Source organism: Aspergillus pseudotamarii, assembly GCF_009193445.1.
Source record: "Aspergillus pseudotamarii strain CBS 117625 unplaced genomic scaffold BDV38scaffold_22, whole genome shotgun sequence".
NCBI lineage: Eukaryota > Fungi > Ascomycota > Eurotiomycetes > Eurotiales > Aspergillaceae > Aspergillus > Aspergillus pseudotamarii.
Genome location: NW_022475036.1, coordinates 25,026 through 36,995, shown reverse-complemented (window position 1 = coordinate 36,995; position 11,970 = coordinate 25,026). Strand labels below are relative to the sequence as shown.

At 46.9% G+C, this 11,970-nt stretch overlaps 4 protein-coding genes across 4 annotated transcripts; 2 read left to right on the top strand and 2 right to left on the bottom strand.

The window, feature by feature from the left end:
- Nucleotides 1-127: 127 nt before the first annotated feature.
- Nucleotides 128-488, bottom strand: BDV38DRAFT_292360 (uncharacterized protein; the record flags this gene model as incomplete). The annotated part of the gene is made up of 1 exon (XM_032061996.1): nt 128-488. The coding sequence occupies exon 1, from the start codon at nt 479-481 to the stop codon at nt 128-130; it is 354 nt and encodes a 117-aa protein (XP_031914235.1). The 5' UTR covers nt 482-488.
- Nucleotides 489-2,295: 1,807 nt separating this feature from the next.
- Nucleotides 2,296-4,315, bottom strand: BDV38DRAFT_292358 (sugar porter family MFS transporter; the record flags this gene model as incomplete). The annotated part of the gene is made up of 8 exons (XM_032061995.1): nt 4,236-4,315; nt 4,117-4,168; nt 3,810-4,065; nt 3,502-3,750; nt 3,205-3,446; nt 2,745-3,132; nt 2,556-2,686; nt 2,296-2,498 (listed from the first exon to the last, which is right to left on the bottom strand). Exons 1-8 carry the CDS (start codon nt 4,296-4,298, stop codon nt 2,296-2,298), a joined length of 1,584 nt encoding a protein of 527 aa, XP_031914234.1. The 5' UTR covers nt 4,299-4,315.
- Nucleotides 4,316-7,434: 3,119 nt separating this feature from the next.
- Nucleotides 7,435-8,597, top strand: BDV38DRAFT_270661 (fungal specific transcription factor domain-containing protein; the record flags this gene model as incomplete). Its single annotated transcript, XM_032057184.1, has 2 exons — nt 7,435-8,054; nt 8,117-8,597. The coding sequence occupies 2 exons, from the start codon at nt 7,435-7,437 to the stop codon at nt 8,595-8,597; spliced, it is 1,101 nt and encodes a 366-aa protein (XP_031914233.1).
- Nucleotides 8,598-9,517: 920 nt separating this feature from the next.
- BDV38DRAFT_282175 (uncharacterized protein) lies at nt 9,518-11,242 on the top strand (the record flags this gene model as incomplete). Its single annotated transcript, XM_032059734.1, has 1 exon — nt 9,518-11,242. The coding sequence occupies one exon, from the start codon at nt 9,518-9,520 to the stop codon at nt 11,240-11,242; it is 1,725 nt and encodes a 574-aa protein (XP_031914232.1).
- Nucleotides 11,243-11,970: the final 728 nt, after the last annotated feature.

Below are 11,970 nucleotides of genomic sequence, written 5' to 3'. Positions count from 1 at the left end.
TGAATCCTTCTTTCCATGTCTCCTCCCGCAGCGATTCAGAATACCACTATACTCCTAGGATACAGTTAGCTTCCCTTCAACCATTGTGACATAAGAGCTTACTTACCTTGTGGAATTCTCATACTTATCACCCAGAGTACGAAGCAATTGCATTGGCAGATGCGCCATTGAAGTTATAGCAATGTCCAAGCTTGAAAGTCTTTGTTGTGGAATCCACATAGCCTCCTTTAATAGCCCCAGGAAGGCTTCCGCAGTTATTCGGCGCGAAGAAGTATGCGTACTGACCCTTGCCGCCCCAGGTTGTGATCTTGAAAGACTTGAAACCTTTGGGCCAAGTCGCACAGGTGTTGTCCCAGGTGTTGACGCCCTTTTGGACGGATTTGTCGCAGTTGGTGCCACTGAAGGTGTCGATTACAAAAGCGGATCCGGTAGCAGAGAAACCAGCCATGACGGCGACGGCGGAAGCAAGGGAGAAACGCATCTTGAAAAGAAAAGAGGAAGGAGATTCTTGAAGTTGGAATGAATGCGAGAGTTCAAACTAGAAGATGAGGCTTAATTTGCTAGGGTATCTTGAGCTGATGAGTTATGCAAATGTAGAGCAGCGGAAGACGGGGGGTTTATATACTTGAGCTCCTGTAGCATTCATCAATGTTCGCTATACTCGTATCCGCCATGAACCAAAGTGTATAGCCTCGCCATGACCTAGCTGTGACCTATCAGAGATACATAGAAAGACAGAGGTATCTCTGTCAGGCCTCCCAGATGCGTTCCTTGAGCCCTGGGTGCAAACACACCAATCGTAAGTACAATAAAAACAACGCAGGCAGCTTGGAATTTGCTTGTCGCAGTATAATATTGCTCTATTGCTGCAAGGGGCCTCGGATATCAGGCGTCCAAGGTAAGTTTAACCACGTATCACAGCGCCTTCTCCGCAAGAAGGTTCGTGAGACGGATAGTGGCGGTGTACCCCGGAATATTGACTATCATTATGATGACCCAAGGGGTTTATAAGTTAGTTCCCGAGCCTAGTAACTAGCCAGCCAGTGCTCACCCAGCCCTATGGGAAAGAAGATTGATTCAATCAAAAACAGTGATCCCAGCTGGAGCTTTGACACAGGACCTAACAAAAAGATGCTCCGAGATCGATGGAAATCATCGTTATCCTTTTAGGCCGGCTAGGGGCAAGGGCTTAAAGCTTGGCAGGGCGCCTGAAATTCCTTTTTTCTCTCGCATTCCAGTTCTTCGGTTTCAAACTCGACACTTCTGGGCATTTTGGGCGGTCAATCGCTTAAATCACTAAAAACCTTGATCTTGGGTTGAAAGCACGACGCTCCTAAAGCTTAATAAAAAGCTTTAGCTTTGCCAGCAAAGGGGGTTATCTTGTTGCCCTGTGCTGCAGGCGGAGAAGAGAAGAACGGAACCCAGTGTGGTACTACAATCATTTTGTTTTATCACCTTGCTAGAATTTGCGATATGCATTTATATCCAACTGTACAAGGCGCAGGCATTGGATGGTCCTGAAACAGCCATGAGCTCCCACTCACATTCCTGTGATTCCCATAAGTTAAACATTGATGGTCAGACCCAGCATTCCATAAAATGCTGTAAGCCCATATACTAAATGTTATACGGAGTTATTTATATATTTTACTAGAAGGAGGAATGAGGCTTCGTATCATCGTATGCAGCTTCGTCACGTGATAAAATATTGTGTCAATGACTACGAGTCGGCATTAGTAACTTTATGGTCTACGGTTATGCCCAATTCAGCATTTTCGTATACCATCCTGAATTAAACTGTACTTATCCATAATTATTTGGTTCGGAGCGGTCACAGTTGAGACTTGTTAACAACTCTAGTCTAGTCCAGACCTTGGACCCATGGGTTCTGTCGGATATTTACTCCGGCGGCCCGTGTAGGTCAGTCACTTCTACGGTATACAAAGTAGGGTTTCTCGGTCTCGGAGATATCTCCGAGACGACTATACATATGTGCAGTGCATTCACAGATGAAGAGAAAAAAAAAAAAAAAAAAAAAAAAAAAAAGAAAAAAATACAAAAAAAAAAAAAAAAAAAAAGGCAAGTAAAAAGAAAAGGAAAAACAGAAAGTCAGGCGAATACAACCTAGCCATCAAGACCAGGAAAAAAAAAAAAAAAAGGGAGAACAAGAAAGCAAGGATACAAGATAGATTTGAGTGGTTCATAGAGTTCCTTGTAGATAGTAGTACTTCTCCAGTCGTATATCGATGACATCGTCAACGGATGGGACGTTTACTTTGTCAGGAGGAGCATAACTCAACCTACATGCTCCGCACTGGCAAACTCGTCGCCCTTCGAGGCCAGAGACTCGGTTTGTTTCGCTCTCCTCTGGACTTCATTATCTTCATGCTGGATGAACCTGAGGGGACGCTTTGTCGAAGTGGCATCTGGATCACCGGCTACGATCAATGGCGGGTTGGACCGATAGTAGGCATCCACGTCTTCCAACGTTCGGTTTGCTGCAGCACAATTAGTATCTAGTTCACGAATTGGACAGCTATTTTGTGTCGACTGACCTGTCTCCGGATATAGGAAGTAAATAATCGGTAGGAAGACTGCATTAAGCACAGTCCACACGATCCAGAATTTCCATCCAATGTTTTGGATCCCAATGGATGTAATCTCAACAATGGCAAAATTTGTGATCCTTTTGAATGACCACGTTAGTTCGAAGCACGTTAGTGATTGCCTTGGACATTGCATACCAATTTGTCGCTGTTGCTACCGCTGCTCCTTTAGTCCTCATGGGTAAGGAGTTGATTTCGGTTGGATACAACCATGGCACGCCGAGCATTCCCATGCCAAATGCTATATGGTACAGAAAAAAGAAGACAACGGACGCAGTCGCGTATACCGTATCAATCTCCGCAAAACGAAGAAGGATGGTAATTACTAGGAAGCAGACGAACTGACCAAAACCAGAGAGCATCATTAGACCTCGGCGGCCAAGTCTTTCGACCACTGTGACTGCCAGGCATGAAAAGATAAAGTATGACGTCGCGTTGCAGGCTGTCAAGAGTCGAGCCAGGCTATTCGAGAGTCCGACTGAATTCATCAACACCGTCGGCAAATAATAACTCATGATGTTTATCCCTTTAGCACCCCACAGTTGATTAGCGGAGATTCCAGTACAAATGGCGCTCATTGTTCGAAATAAAAACCCACCTTGAAGCTGCTGGATGGCCTGTGTGCCGGCACCTAGGAGCAACCGGCGAAGGGTTTTAGTGCTGTCGGACTGACGACGGAGCAAGAGGTCTCGCCAACGGACGGCGTTATCGCGCTCGTACTGGATGCTAAATTTGATTTCGTTGTGCTGGGTCGTAATAAAGGGGTCATCGATAGACATTCCTTCTATACAGGCAAGCACTTCCGACGCTTCATCATGGCGATCTCGCGATATAAGCCATCTGGATGTATATCAGAATAATTCGCCACTCGCTAAGCGAGAAATTATGAGCCTACCTTGGTGATTCAGGAAGCCATGGCACAGTGAGAAACAATATAATAATAAGGACAAACTGCAAAGCGATAGGCAGCCGCCACGCGATGGGTCCCTCGTGGAAGGATAGGCCGTAATTGATCCAGTTGACGATACAGTACCCACCGACATTCAGCCCCAATTCAAATATGACCAGCTTTCCTCTCCATTTTGCCTGTGCAGTTTCAGTTTGCCAGATGGGTGCCGTAGCTGTGTTCATACCATTGCCGATACTGTACATATGGTTAGTCTGTCCCGCTCAGAAATTTGATTCAAAATCAGATAGGTTCACCCTAGCACAACCCGACCGACGAACATCTGAGCCAAACTGTATGATGACGCCTGCAAAATGGTGCCGATAGCTATAATGGCAGTACCTAAGAGGATACATTTCTTGCGGCCCTGGCTGTCGCCGATCGTAAACGCGAGAATGGCACCGAGACAGCAACCAACGTCATAAATAGCGGTCACTGTTGAAAGCGTTTTCGTCTTTGTAGGGCCGACCAGATCATGGAGTTCTAGGAAGTCTTGCGTCACGACCACGCCGCCTGCGAAAAGGTGGTCAGATTTACTGTGATCATGAGGAGGGAGCAGCATACTAAAGACACCCTGATCGTATCCGAACAGCGTCATATCCACACCGCAAGCGACCTGTAGTTTCACCCTTGTTATAGTCTGTTCCTGACTGAGGTTAAGCGTGGGAAATATCACAACTCACTGTGAGCCAAAAGGTCAGCCATCCCCCGGTCAGACCGAAGAAAGGTTTCTTCGAGGACACCATTTTGTGACCGACGAGTCCAACTATTCGGTAGCGTTGAAAGTGTTAGTGTATATAAGCACTGAGGGTGGACTCATCCCTAAGGGGCAGGCTTTATATAAGCAATAGTACCGCAAGAAAATGGCCCGCTGAGACAGCAGGCTGCCCCGGATTACCGGGGAAAAAGCCGGGGTACAATGTTTTCATGGAAGAAGGCAATCCAACAATGACATTGTATAGCGTCTCCACCCACCTGGAGCTCGTCTGTGATACCATTGTTGGTAGAATACCTGCGTTATTTTCCACACAGGCTCGGCAGCTTAGGGGCTCCATCCAGGATAGGTCTATGTTCACCCATATCTGGGGAAATGGGGCACCCTATTTGTGTATTTTGGAAGGCAACTACCAATCACGGACATAGAGCCGAAAGGCTGGGCGACGGTATTCTGCCGAGAGTCTAAGAAAATCACTATGTGTAAAGCAACTCCGTTCCATCGGAACCTACTCTAGACGTAAACATGGAAAGGATCCGTTGGATCACGCTGCCAGTCTATTATGTGGTCTTCTAGAGCAATGGCAAGCTATGATGCACGATGTCGCTTTGCGATGCGTCGGTCAATCTCCCTTCACCCGAGTGGGCCAAAGTCTATAAGACGTGTTTAGGTATAGATTGCCTGTAAACCAGACAAGTCTTCATCGTCTAAGCAAAGCTAGAATGGTGTCAAGTGTTGACCCAGTTGTACTTCGGGTCTATCTGCGAGGTATCAAACGATTCGCCGTCAAATGTGCCTTATTTCAGGGTGGAGATGGCTAATGACATACCATACGTAGATCAATATTCTGAGCTGATAATACTGCCGGACTTTCCTCCGAGCTGTAAAATACCTCCTACTGTTTGCATCCTCAGCATTCGGCCCGCTCATATGCGCCTGTTCAACGCAAACCCTAATTTCTGCTTCAATCCGTATGCCCCCCGTGTTTCGAAAGCCCACTTTCCCCTTCAAAGAAGACATAATCGAGAACATATACCAAATAATGGACGGGATTGTGATAAGGGGGGGGGGGAACGGAAATATGAATACTTTGCAGCATGACATTGCCTTTCTAGTCGCACAACTAGAAAGACGAAGGTTGTGTGTAGCGACACAAAACAAGCTCAAAGTCCATTGGACACCATGGTGCATCATCAGGGTTATAAATGGGTGCTAACCTCAAGCAGAATTGATTTGTGTAGCCAGATATTTGGCTTCATATTGGCAATTATGAAGAAAATGCGAGCCACCATAGCTCCTACTATGAGCCCTTCTCTCCGTGCCTATCGTTCCCTGTATACCAGACAAAAATGGGGCGCTTCCAGCGCATAGATTTTGACTAGCCATGGCATGTAGAGGTCATGATCCGCGGCGACAGCCACCGCCGTCCCAAGCTCTTGCCCGCTCAATCTGAGGTGGCCACCCTTGCCTTTTCTACCCCATATATCAGGTATCCTTCAGTTACCAATTAAACCAAAGCATCTGTCACAGAGAAACTCGAATTTGTAAAGAAAGGAGGGAAGAAGAGCAAGACGCCCGCATCAAGGCAATATGAATCCCAATATTCGGAAGATATATATTTCTTACAGGAGCATTAGGGTTCTATTCATTCGACGTAAATCATCAAGAAGGACGATAATAAGGCTTCATGCAAAGACCAAAGTATACCGAGCCTAAGATCCAGGGAAATATATCCATTTCGTATCTATGGATCAACTACTGACATTGCTACAAGTAACGTAGAAACATGGCATGCCTACGGGCTGCCTGGAGAAAAAGTGGGGCGGTCAGATGATCTAGTGTCGATTCTAAACCAAATTTATATCGGAATTTCATGTCAATCTTTTCTTCCAGCCAACAACACAATTGTTAGACCAGCCCACAATGGAGAACTCGAACTCGAACTCCAATAGAGAAACCAAGTCCCGATGGGCTTGCATCCCATGCCGTACGCGCAAGGTAGACCATGCTGCCTTCGGGATTCCGAACGTATCGCTCTAACCTGATTGTTCTAGGTGAGGTGCGACGGGAATCGCCCGTCCTGCGCACGATGTAAAGAACGAGGGGACAGCTGCCAGTACAGTAGTATAAGGCAGCGTCCCCCAAGTCATAAAATGTACCAACTCATACACTGCAATTATGCCTAACAAATTGCCTCTCTTGTGCTCATCATGCGGCATAGGTCCTATCGAGCTCTGACTCAGCGATTGGAGAATATGGAGCGTTTGATTTCGGAATCCATGCATCTGCCCACTAGCCAAATGAGACGCGAATATCTCCATAACATGACGGGGCAATCCACTTCTACTCGGCAAACTACGGGGCTCTCGACGGGCCCCACCCAAAGTCCGCTAACAATTAACCTCTGCTCACACGAGGATAAGGCAGTATCTCTTGACGTGATGGATAGGAAGGGGGAGAGATTGTGTATAGGTAACTAGGGCACTATAGGAGATGCTCAAAATACACCCGATCAAAGCTGATTCAAACACTATCCAACAGGATCATGCTCTATCCTCTCTCCCGAAGGGGTCCGCTGGATAAACGCACTGGTAGGCGATGAGAGCTTTAGTTCCCTCCTATCCGGTCTGAAGATTCCAAGGAAAGTGCCATTAGGAAATTTCGAAGGGCGAGTCAATCATCCTTTACCCCCTAATGATACGATCAGCGCATGCTTCAAAGGTAATAGCCTCTATGCATCTATATTGTTGTTCAAAATTCTCATACACATCAGACTTTACTGCCACTTTTAATAGCGCTCTCCATTTTTTCGAGGACGGTTACTTGGCGGAAATACTCCAAAGGCATCTCGATGGCCAATCCTTCCTGGATGCCACATCGTATGCAGCACTCAATATTGTTTTAGCTCATTCGCTACGCAAATTTGACAATATGCGACCCGATGAAGCGGAAAAGTGCTTCGAAAATTCTTTCAGTATCCTCCCTGTGATGATGATGCAAAGCCCGAATAAGGCTAGCATTGCGACAATGCTTTTTATGGTCCTGACCTTGGTTCTTACAACAACAAGAGTCTCCTTGCTAATTGTCCCTAGGCCATGTACCTTGTATACACATCAAGAAGCCATCCTTCAGCCGCCATTCTCGGAGCTGCTATCCAGTCAATCCTCATGGCCGGCTACCATCGTACAAGGCCCACTCAAGATAGGTCCACAGCGCTACACGAAAAAAGATTGCTCTATCATGCCTTTATACTCGAGCAAGACCTAGCCATGTATCATTCAAAACCGCCCTCACTTACAAGCGACCTACTCTCCTGTCTACCAGAGGAGGACCCAGAAGATGGGCGTAACACGCTTAGGTTTGACGATGGCTCCACGTTAAACTGGCTCCGGGAGCAGGTCATCCTGGCGAATATCCAAAACAAAGTCTACGACAGGCTTCGCTCGCCGCGGGCTTCTGCACAATCTCCAGAACAGTTATATGCCGGAATGATGGAGCTCGACGAAGAGTTACAGAATTGGAGACAGAACATCCCCGACATGGCTCGACCTCAGACTCCTCTAGCTGGCTTGGATGATATGCGTCTGATGTCCTTAACAGTACTCCATTTCTCGTACTATCAACTACTTATATCTATTCATTCCGTAGTTTTTAGCAAGGCTGTCCCTCTTTGGCATCAATACGAAGAGAGTGACTTGGCCATCTCTAGTGTTGCCTTGTGCGTCAGCGCCGCGCGGGCTTCGATCTCGTTACTGAATTATCATGACCAGGGCCACCCGTTCACTATGTATGTGGTCACAATCTTGCACGAAATACTCGCAAGAAGAGAATTACTAATAGGCCTAACAGATACCTGGTATATCACATCGCATGGAATGTTGATATCCTGCTTATCAACATCTTGGAAAACAAAACTACCCCGCAAGCCCGTGAGGATTTAGATCTTCTGGGCACGGTGATCAGATTCTTCGAAAAGCATGATCCAAACTACGAAAGTGCCGTTCCTTATCACATCGCTCGTCTGTATTACCAAGTTGCGCTTCGGGCTGTTAATAATACAACTACTGCTTCACCAAGCACCCGTCAAGAATGCCCCGCTGGAACATTAACTACAACCGAGGACAATGGGCACAGCTCGAATTTTCCATATTCTAGCCATGGTGACGCAATGGATACGGGTACACCAACACCGGCATCGGGTTCAAACGGGTCCCCAAACCCTCAGCTATACTCGTGGGGGATGCAGCTTAGCTTCCTACCTGAGCTTTGGCAGGATCCCCATCTCGCCATGTTGGACGACGGCTTAGCTGAACACTCACCCGACACCTAACGTGGATCTAGGACTGGTGTTTGACAGGTTCAAGGGAGTTCTTTAATAGACTAGAGAAAAACGAACATAGGGACATAGGTTGGAATAGATACCTATAGATATTATATTAGGATATTGCAAAAGTCGAATATCGAATAGTGGAATATTTCCATTACCTCGGCTCCATAGCACCATTATACTACCACTATTGTATATAGCAAAGCTTCGCTCTCAATGGATAGAATGCTTCTTTGGATCTGCAAAATGCCATATTATGTATACACAGGTAAGCAGAATATCGCCTGGGAGATAAAAAGGTTACAGTGATTCAGATACATGCCGTGAAACTTGACCAAAACTTCTTCATTTCTTAGTTTTAGGATCGTCATGGTTTACACTTCTAGGGATTAAAGTCATCGTGCACGGTTTTTCGCACTGTTTCATCAGTGGGTCTCCCATAATGTTAGCAGGATATTATAACTTTTTCACCTTGTTATATGGAGGAAAAAACAAAAAAACAAAAAACAAAAGGTGCAATATGGATAGAAATCGCGAAGGCCTTGTTCAATGACAGAACTCCATAGCACTTATAGCCTCGACGGTACTTCGAGATTGACTTCGGCGTCCGTGTCTTCGTGTCGGCGACAGTGTGGGGATCATTAAGCCGTTGACGAACCACACCCACACGAGGAAACAATGTAGGAACCCTTTCAATGGATAATTTCTTTTGGGGGTCCCCGGTCATGGACCCACGGGGATCGATCTTGTGGTTTAACGCCAAAATATCTCGAGTCATTGGATCCCGAATGCCCACCGGGCCAGATTACAAATATGTGGATCGCATGCATATAGGATATTGTGACCTCTACAACCCTGAATGGATTTCACTAAAGAAATTCCCCCATTGATTGATAATTTACTATTTGTATATGCAGTCAAAAATGGTTGCAAACACAATAAATTCAGCCCAGATCACTCGATCAGAAGAGTACTATGACCTAGGTACCCATTCTCGACAGATACGGACCGTGTCGCCGGATGCCCAGCTATGGTTCAACCGAGGGCTTCTATGGTCTTACGCCTTCAATCACGAAGAAGCGGTACGTTGCTTTGAAAGAGCAACAGTATGCGATCCACATTGTGCAATGCCTTGGTGGGGAATAGCCTACGCAATGGGCCCTAATTACAACAAGGCCTGGTCACGATTTGATCGGTTGGACCTGGAACAAACTTTACCCAAAGCAAAAGCGGCACTATCTCGAGCATCACAGCTAACCAGAGGCTCTGATTCTGTGGAACACGCCTTGTGCGAGGCTCTTTCGGCACGGTTTCCATCGCACGAGATTCCCGATGACTTGACACCGCTAGACCACGCCTACGCCAATGCTATGAGATCGGTGTATGAATCATACAGTTATGACCTAGATGTCGTGGCATTATTTGCCGAAGCCCTAGTCTGCACTAGAGCCCGAGACCTGTGGGACCTAGACACAGGGAAACCCACCAGCAACTCCACACTTGAAGCTCGCGCCCTCCTCGAATCCGCCATGGCTAAGGAAGGTAGCCAAGACCATCCTGCCTTCTGTCACATGTATATCCACTTGATGGAAATGTCCCCATTTCCCGAGCTGGCATTACCCGCTGCAAACACTTTGCGGCACCTTGTCCCCGATGGCTCCCACCTGATGCATATGGCAAGCCACATCGATATCGCTTGTGGTGATTACCACCGAGCGATGCATTCAAATCACGATGCCATGGTGGCAGATAATCGATATTTCTCCAATAATGAGCCAAGCTCTGTCTTCTATATCATGTATAGGGCACACAATGTTTACGCCAAGATATATGCAACCATTATGCTTGGACACCAAGCCGAGGCTTTGTCCACTGCTAAGCATCTGTGGAGCATTCTTACTCCCGAGGTTCTTTCTGTATCAACTCCTCCCATGGCCGACTGGGCAGAGAGTTACCTTGGTGCTTTAGCGCATGTACTGGTGCGGTTCGGCCGCTGGAACGATATCCTGCAGTTGGAACTCCCATCAGACCGTGAACTTTTCTGTTCCACCACAGCGATGCTTCTCTATGCCCGTGGAATCGCATTAGGCGTCCTTGGTCGTATTGGTGAAGCTGAAGCAGCACTAGCCCAATTTGAAGCTGCACGGGCTGCAGTTCCAGTAACCCGTCTGAATAGCCTGCCGAGCAAGGAAGTTGATGTTTTGCGTATTGCGTCGGCCATGTTAAAGGGAGAGCTTGAATATCGCAAGGGGAACTATGACCTAGCATTCTCTAGCCTAAGAAGAGCTGTGAAGCTGGAAGATTCGTTGCCTTATACTGATACACCCCCTTGGATGCAGCCGGTGCGGCACGCCCTTGGGGCTCTGCTGCTCGAACAAAATCATATCGCAGAGGCAGAGGTTGTTTATAGCGAGGATCTTGGTCTTTCTGACACATTGCCGCGCCGGCGTGGGCGACTCAACAATGTCTGGGGCTTGCATGGGCTATATGAATGCTTTGCACGTTCAGGGAAGACCTACGAAGCTCTGCTCACCCGTACCCGGCGCGATGCTGCCCTGCTCAAGGCAGACGTGCCTATCACTGCTTCGTGCTACTGTCGGCTGTCTACAGTATCCGATGATGATTCGTGTTGCCGCGCTTCCGGCTAGATAAAGGGCAGTGAAGACTGCGAGTGATAGTAACGTCTATCTCCGATTGACTGTATTTTGGTACTGGCACCTATTAAGTGAAGTCTCTCAAAGATAACTTCTATCAGTCCAATATTTTTCATGGGTTATCCCTGCTCTGGCGGGTTAAAAATCAACCCCAAATTCTCTCCACGCTTGCTCGATTCAATTTTCCATCTCCAGAGGGGACCATGACGTCAAAGCCATCATATCTTACCTTGCGCGCAGTCTCTAGTATTTCAACGCTGAAAACCCCCATTCTCGGTGAAACAGATCCATCAGCCGTTTTGGAGCGGTATTTTCCGTAGATGATGTAGGGCTCTTTGTGGTGTAGCTTCTTTTCTTGCTGGGATATTTCGTGTCTTCACGGTATTGTATCTGTTATTAGCCCACTTATATTATAGTCATTACTTATCGAGCTTAGAGTCGTATAGCCCAAATAGAAAGACTGCTTTGGAAGTCTGGCCTCGGTCGAACTCTTTCATAGATACCCCGTCCATGTCTAGGTATTTGATTCTCTAGGACAGGCGATTGGCATTGCCATTGGCTGTGGTACCTAGATCTCTCATCTAGTCTGTCATCCTTCAGTATCCTCTGCATTCAATTCACATTTCCATTTCGGGAGAGGAAATGAGCTACGACGAATATATGCTACCAGTCCCACAGAAAAGATCGGTCAGAGGGTGTGTGCGAGTAAGTCCCTGAAAGCC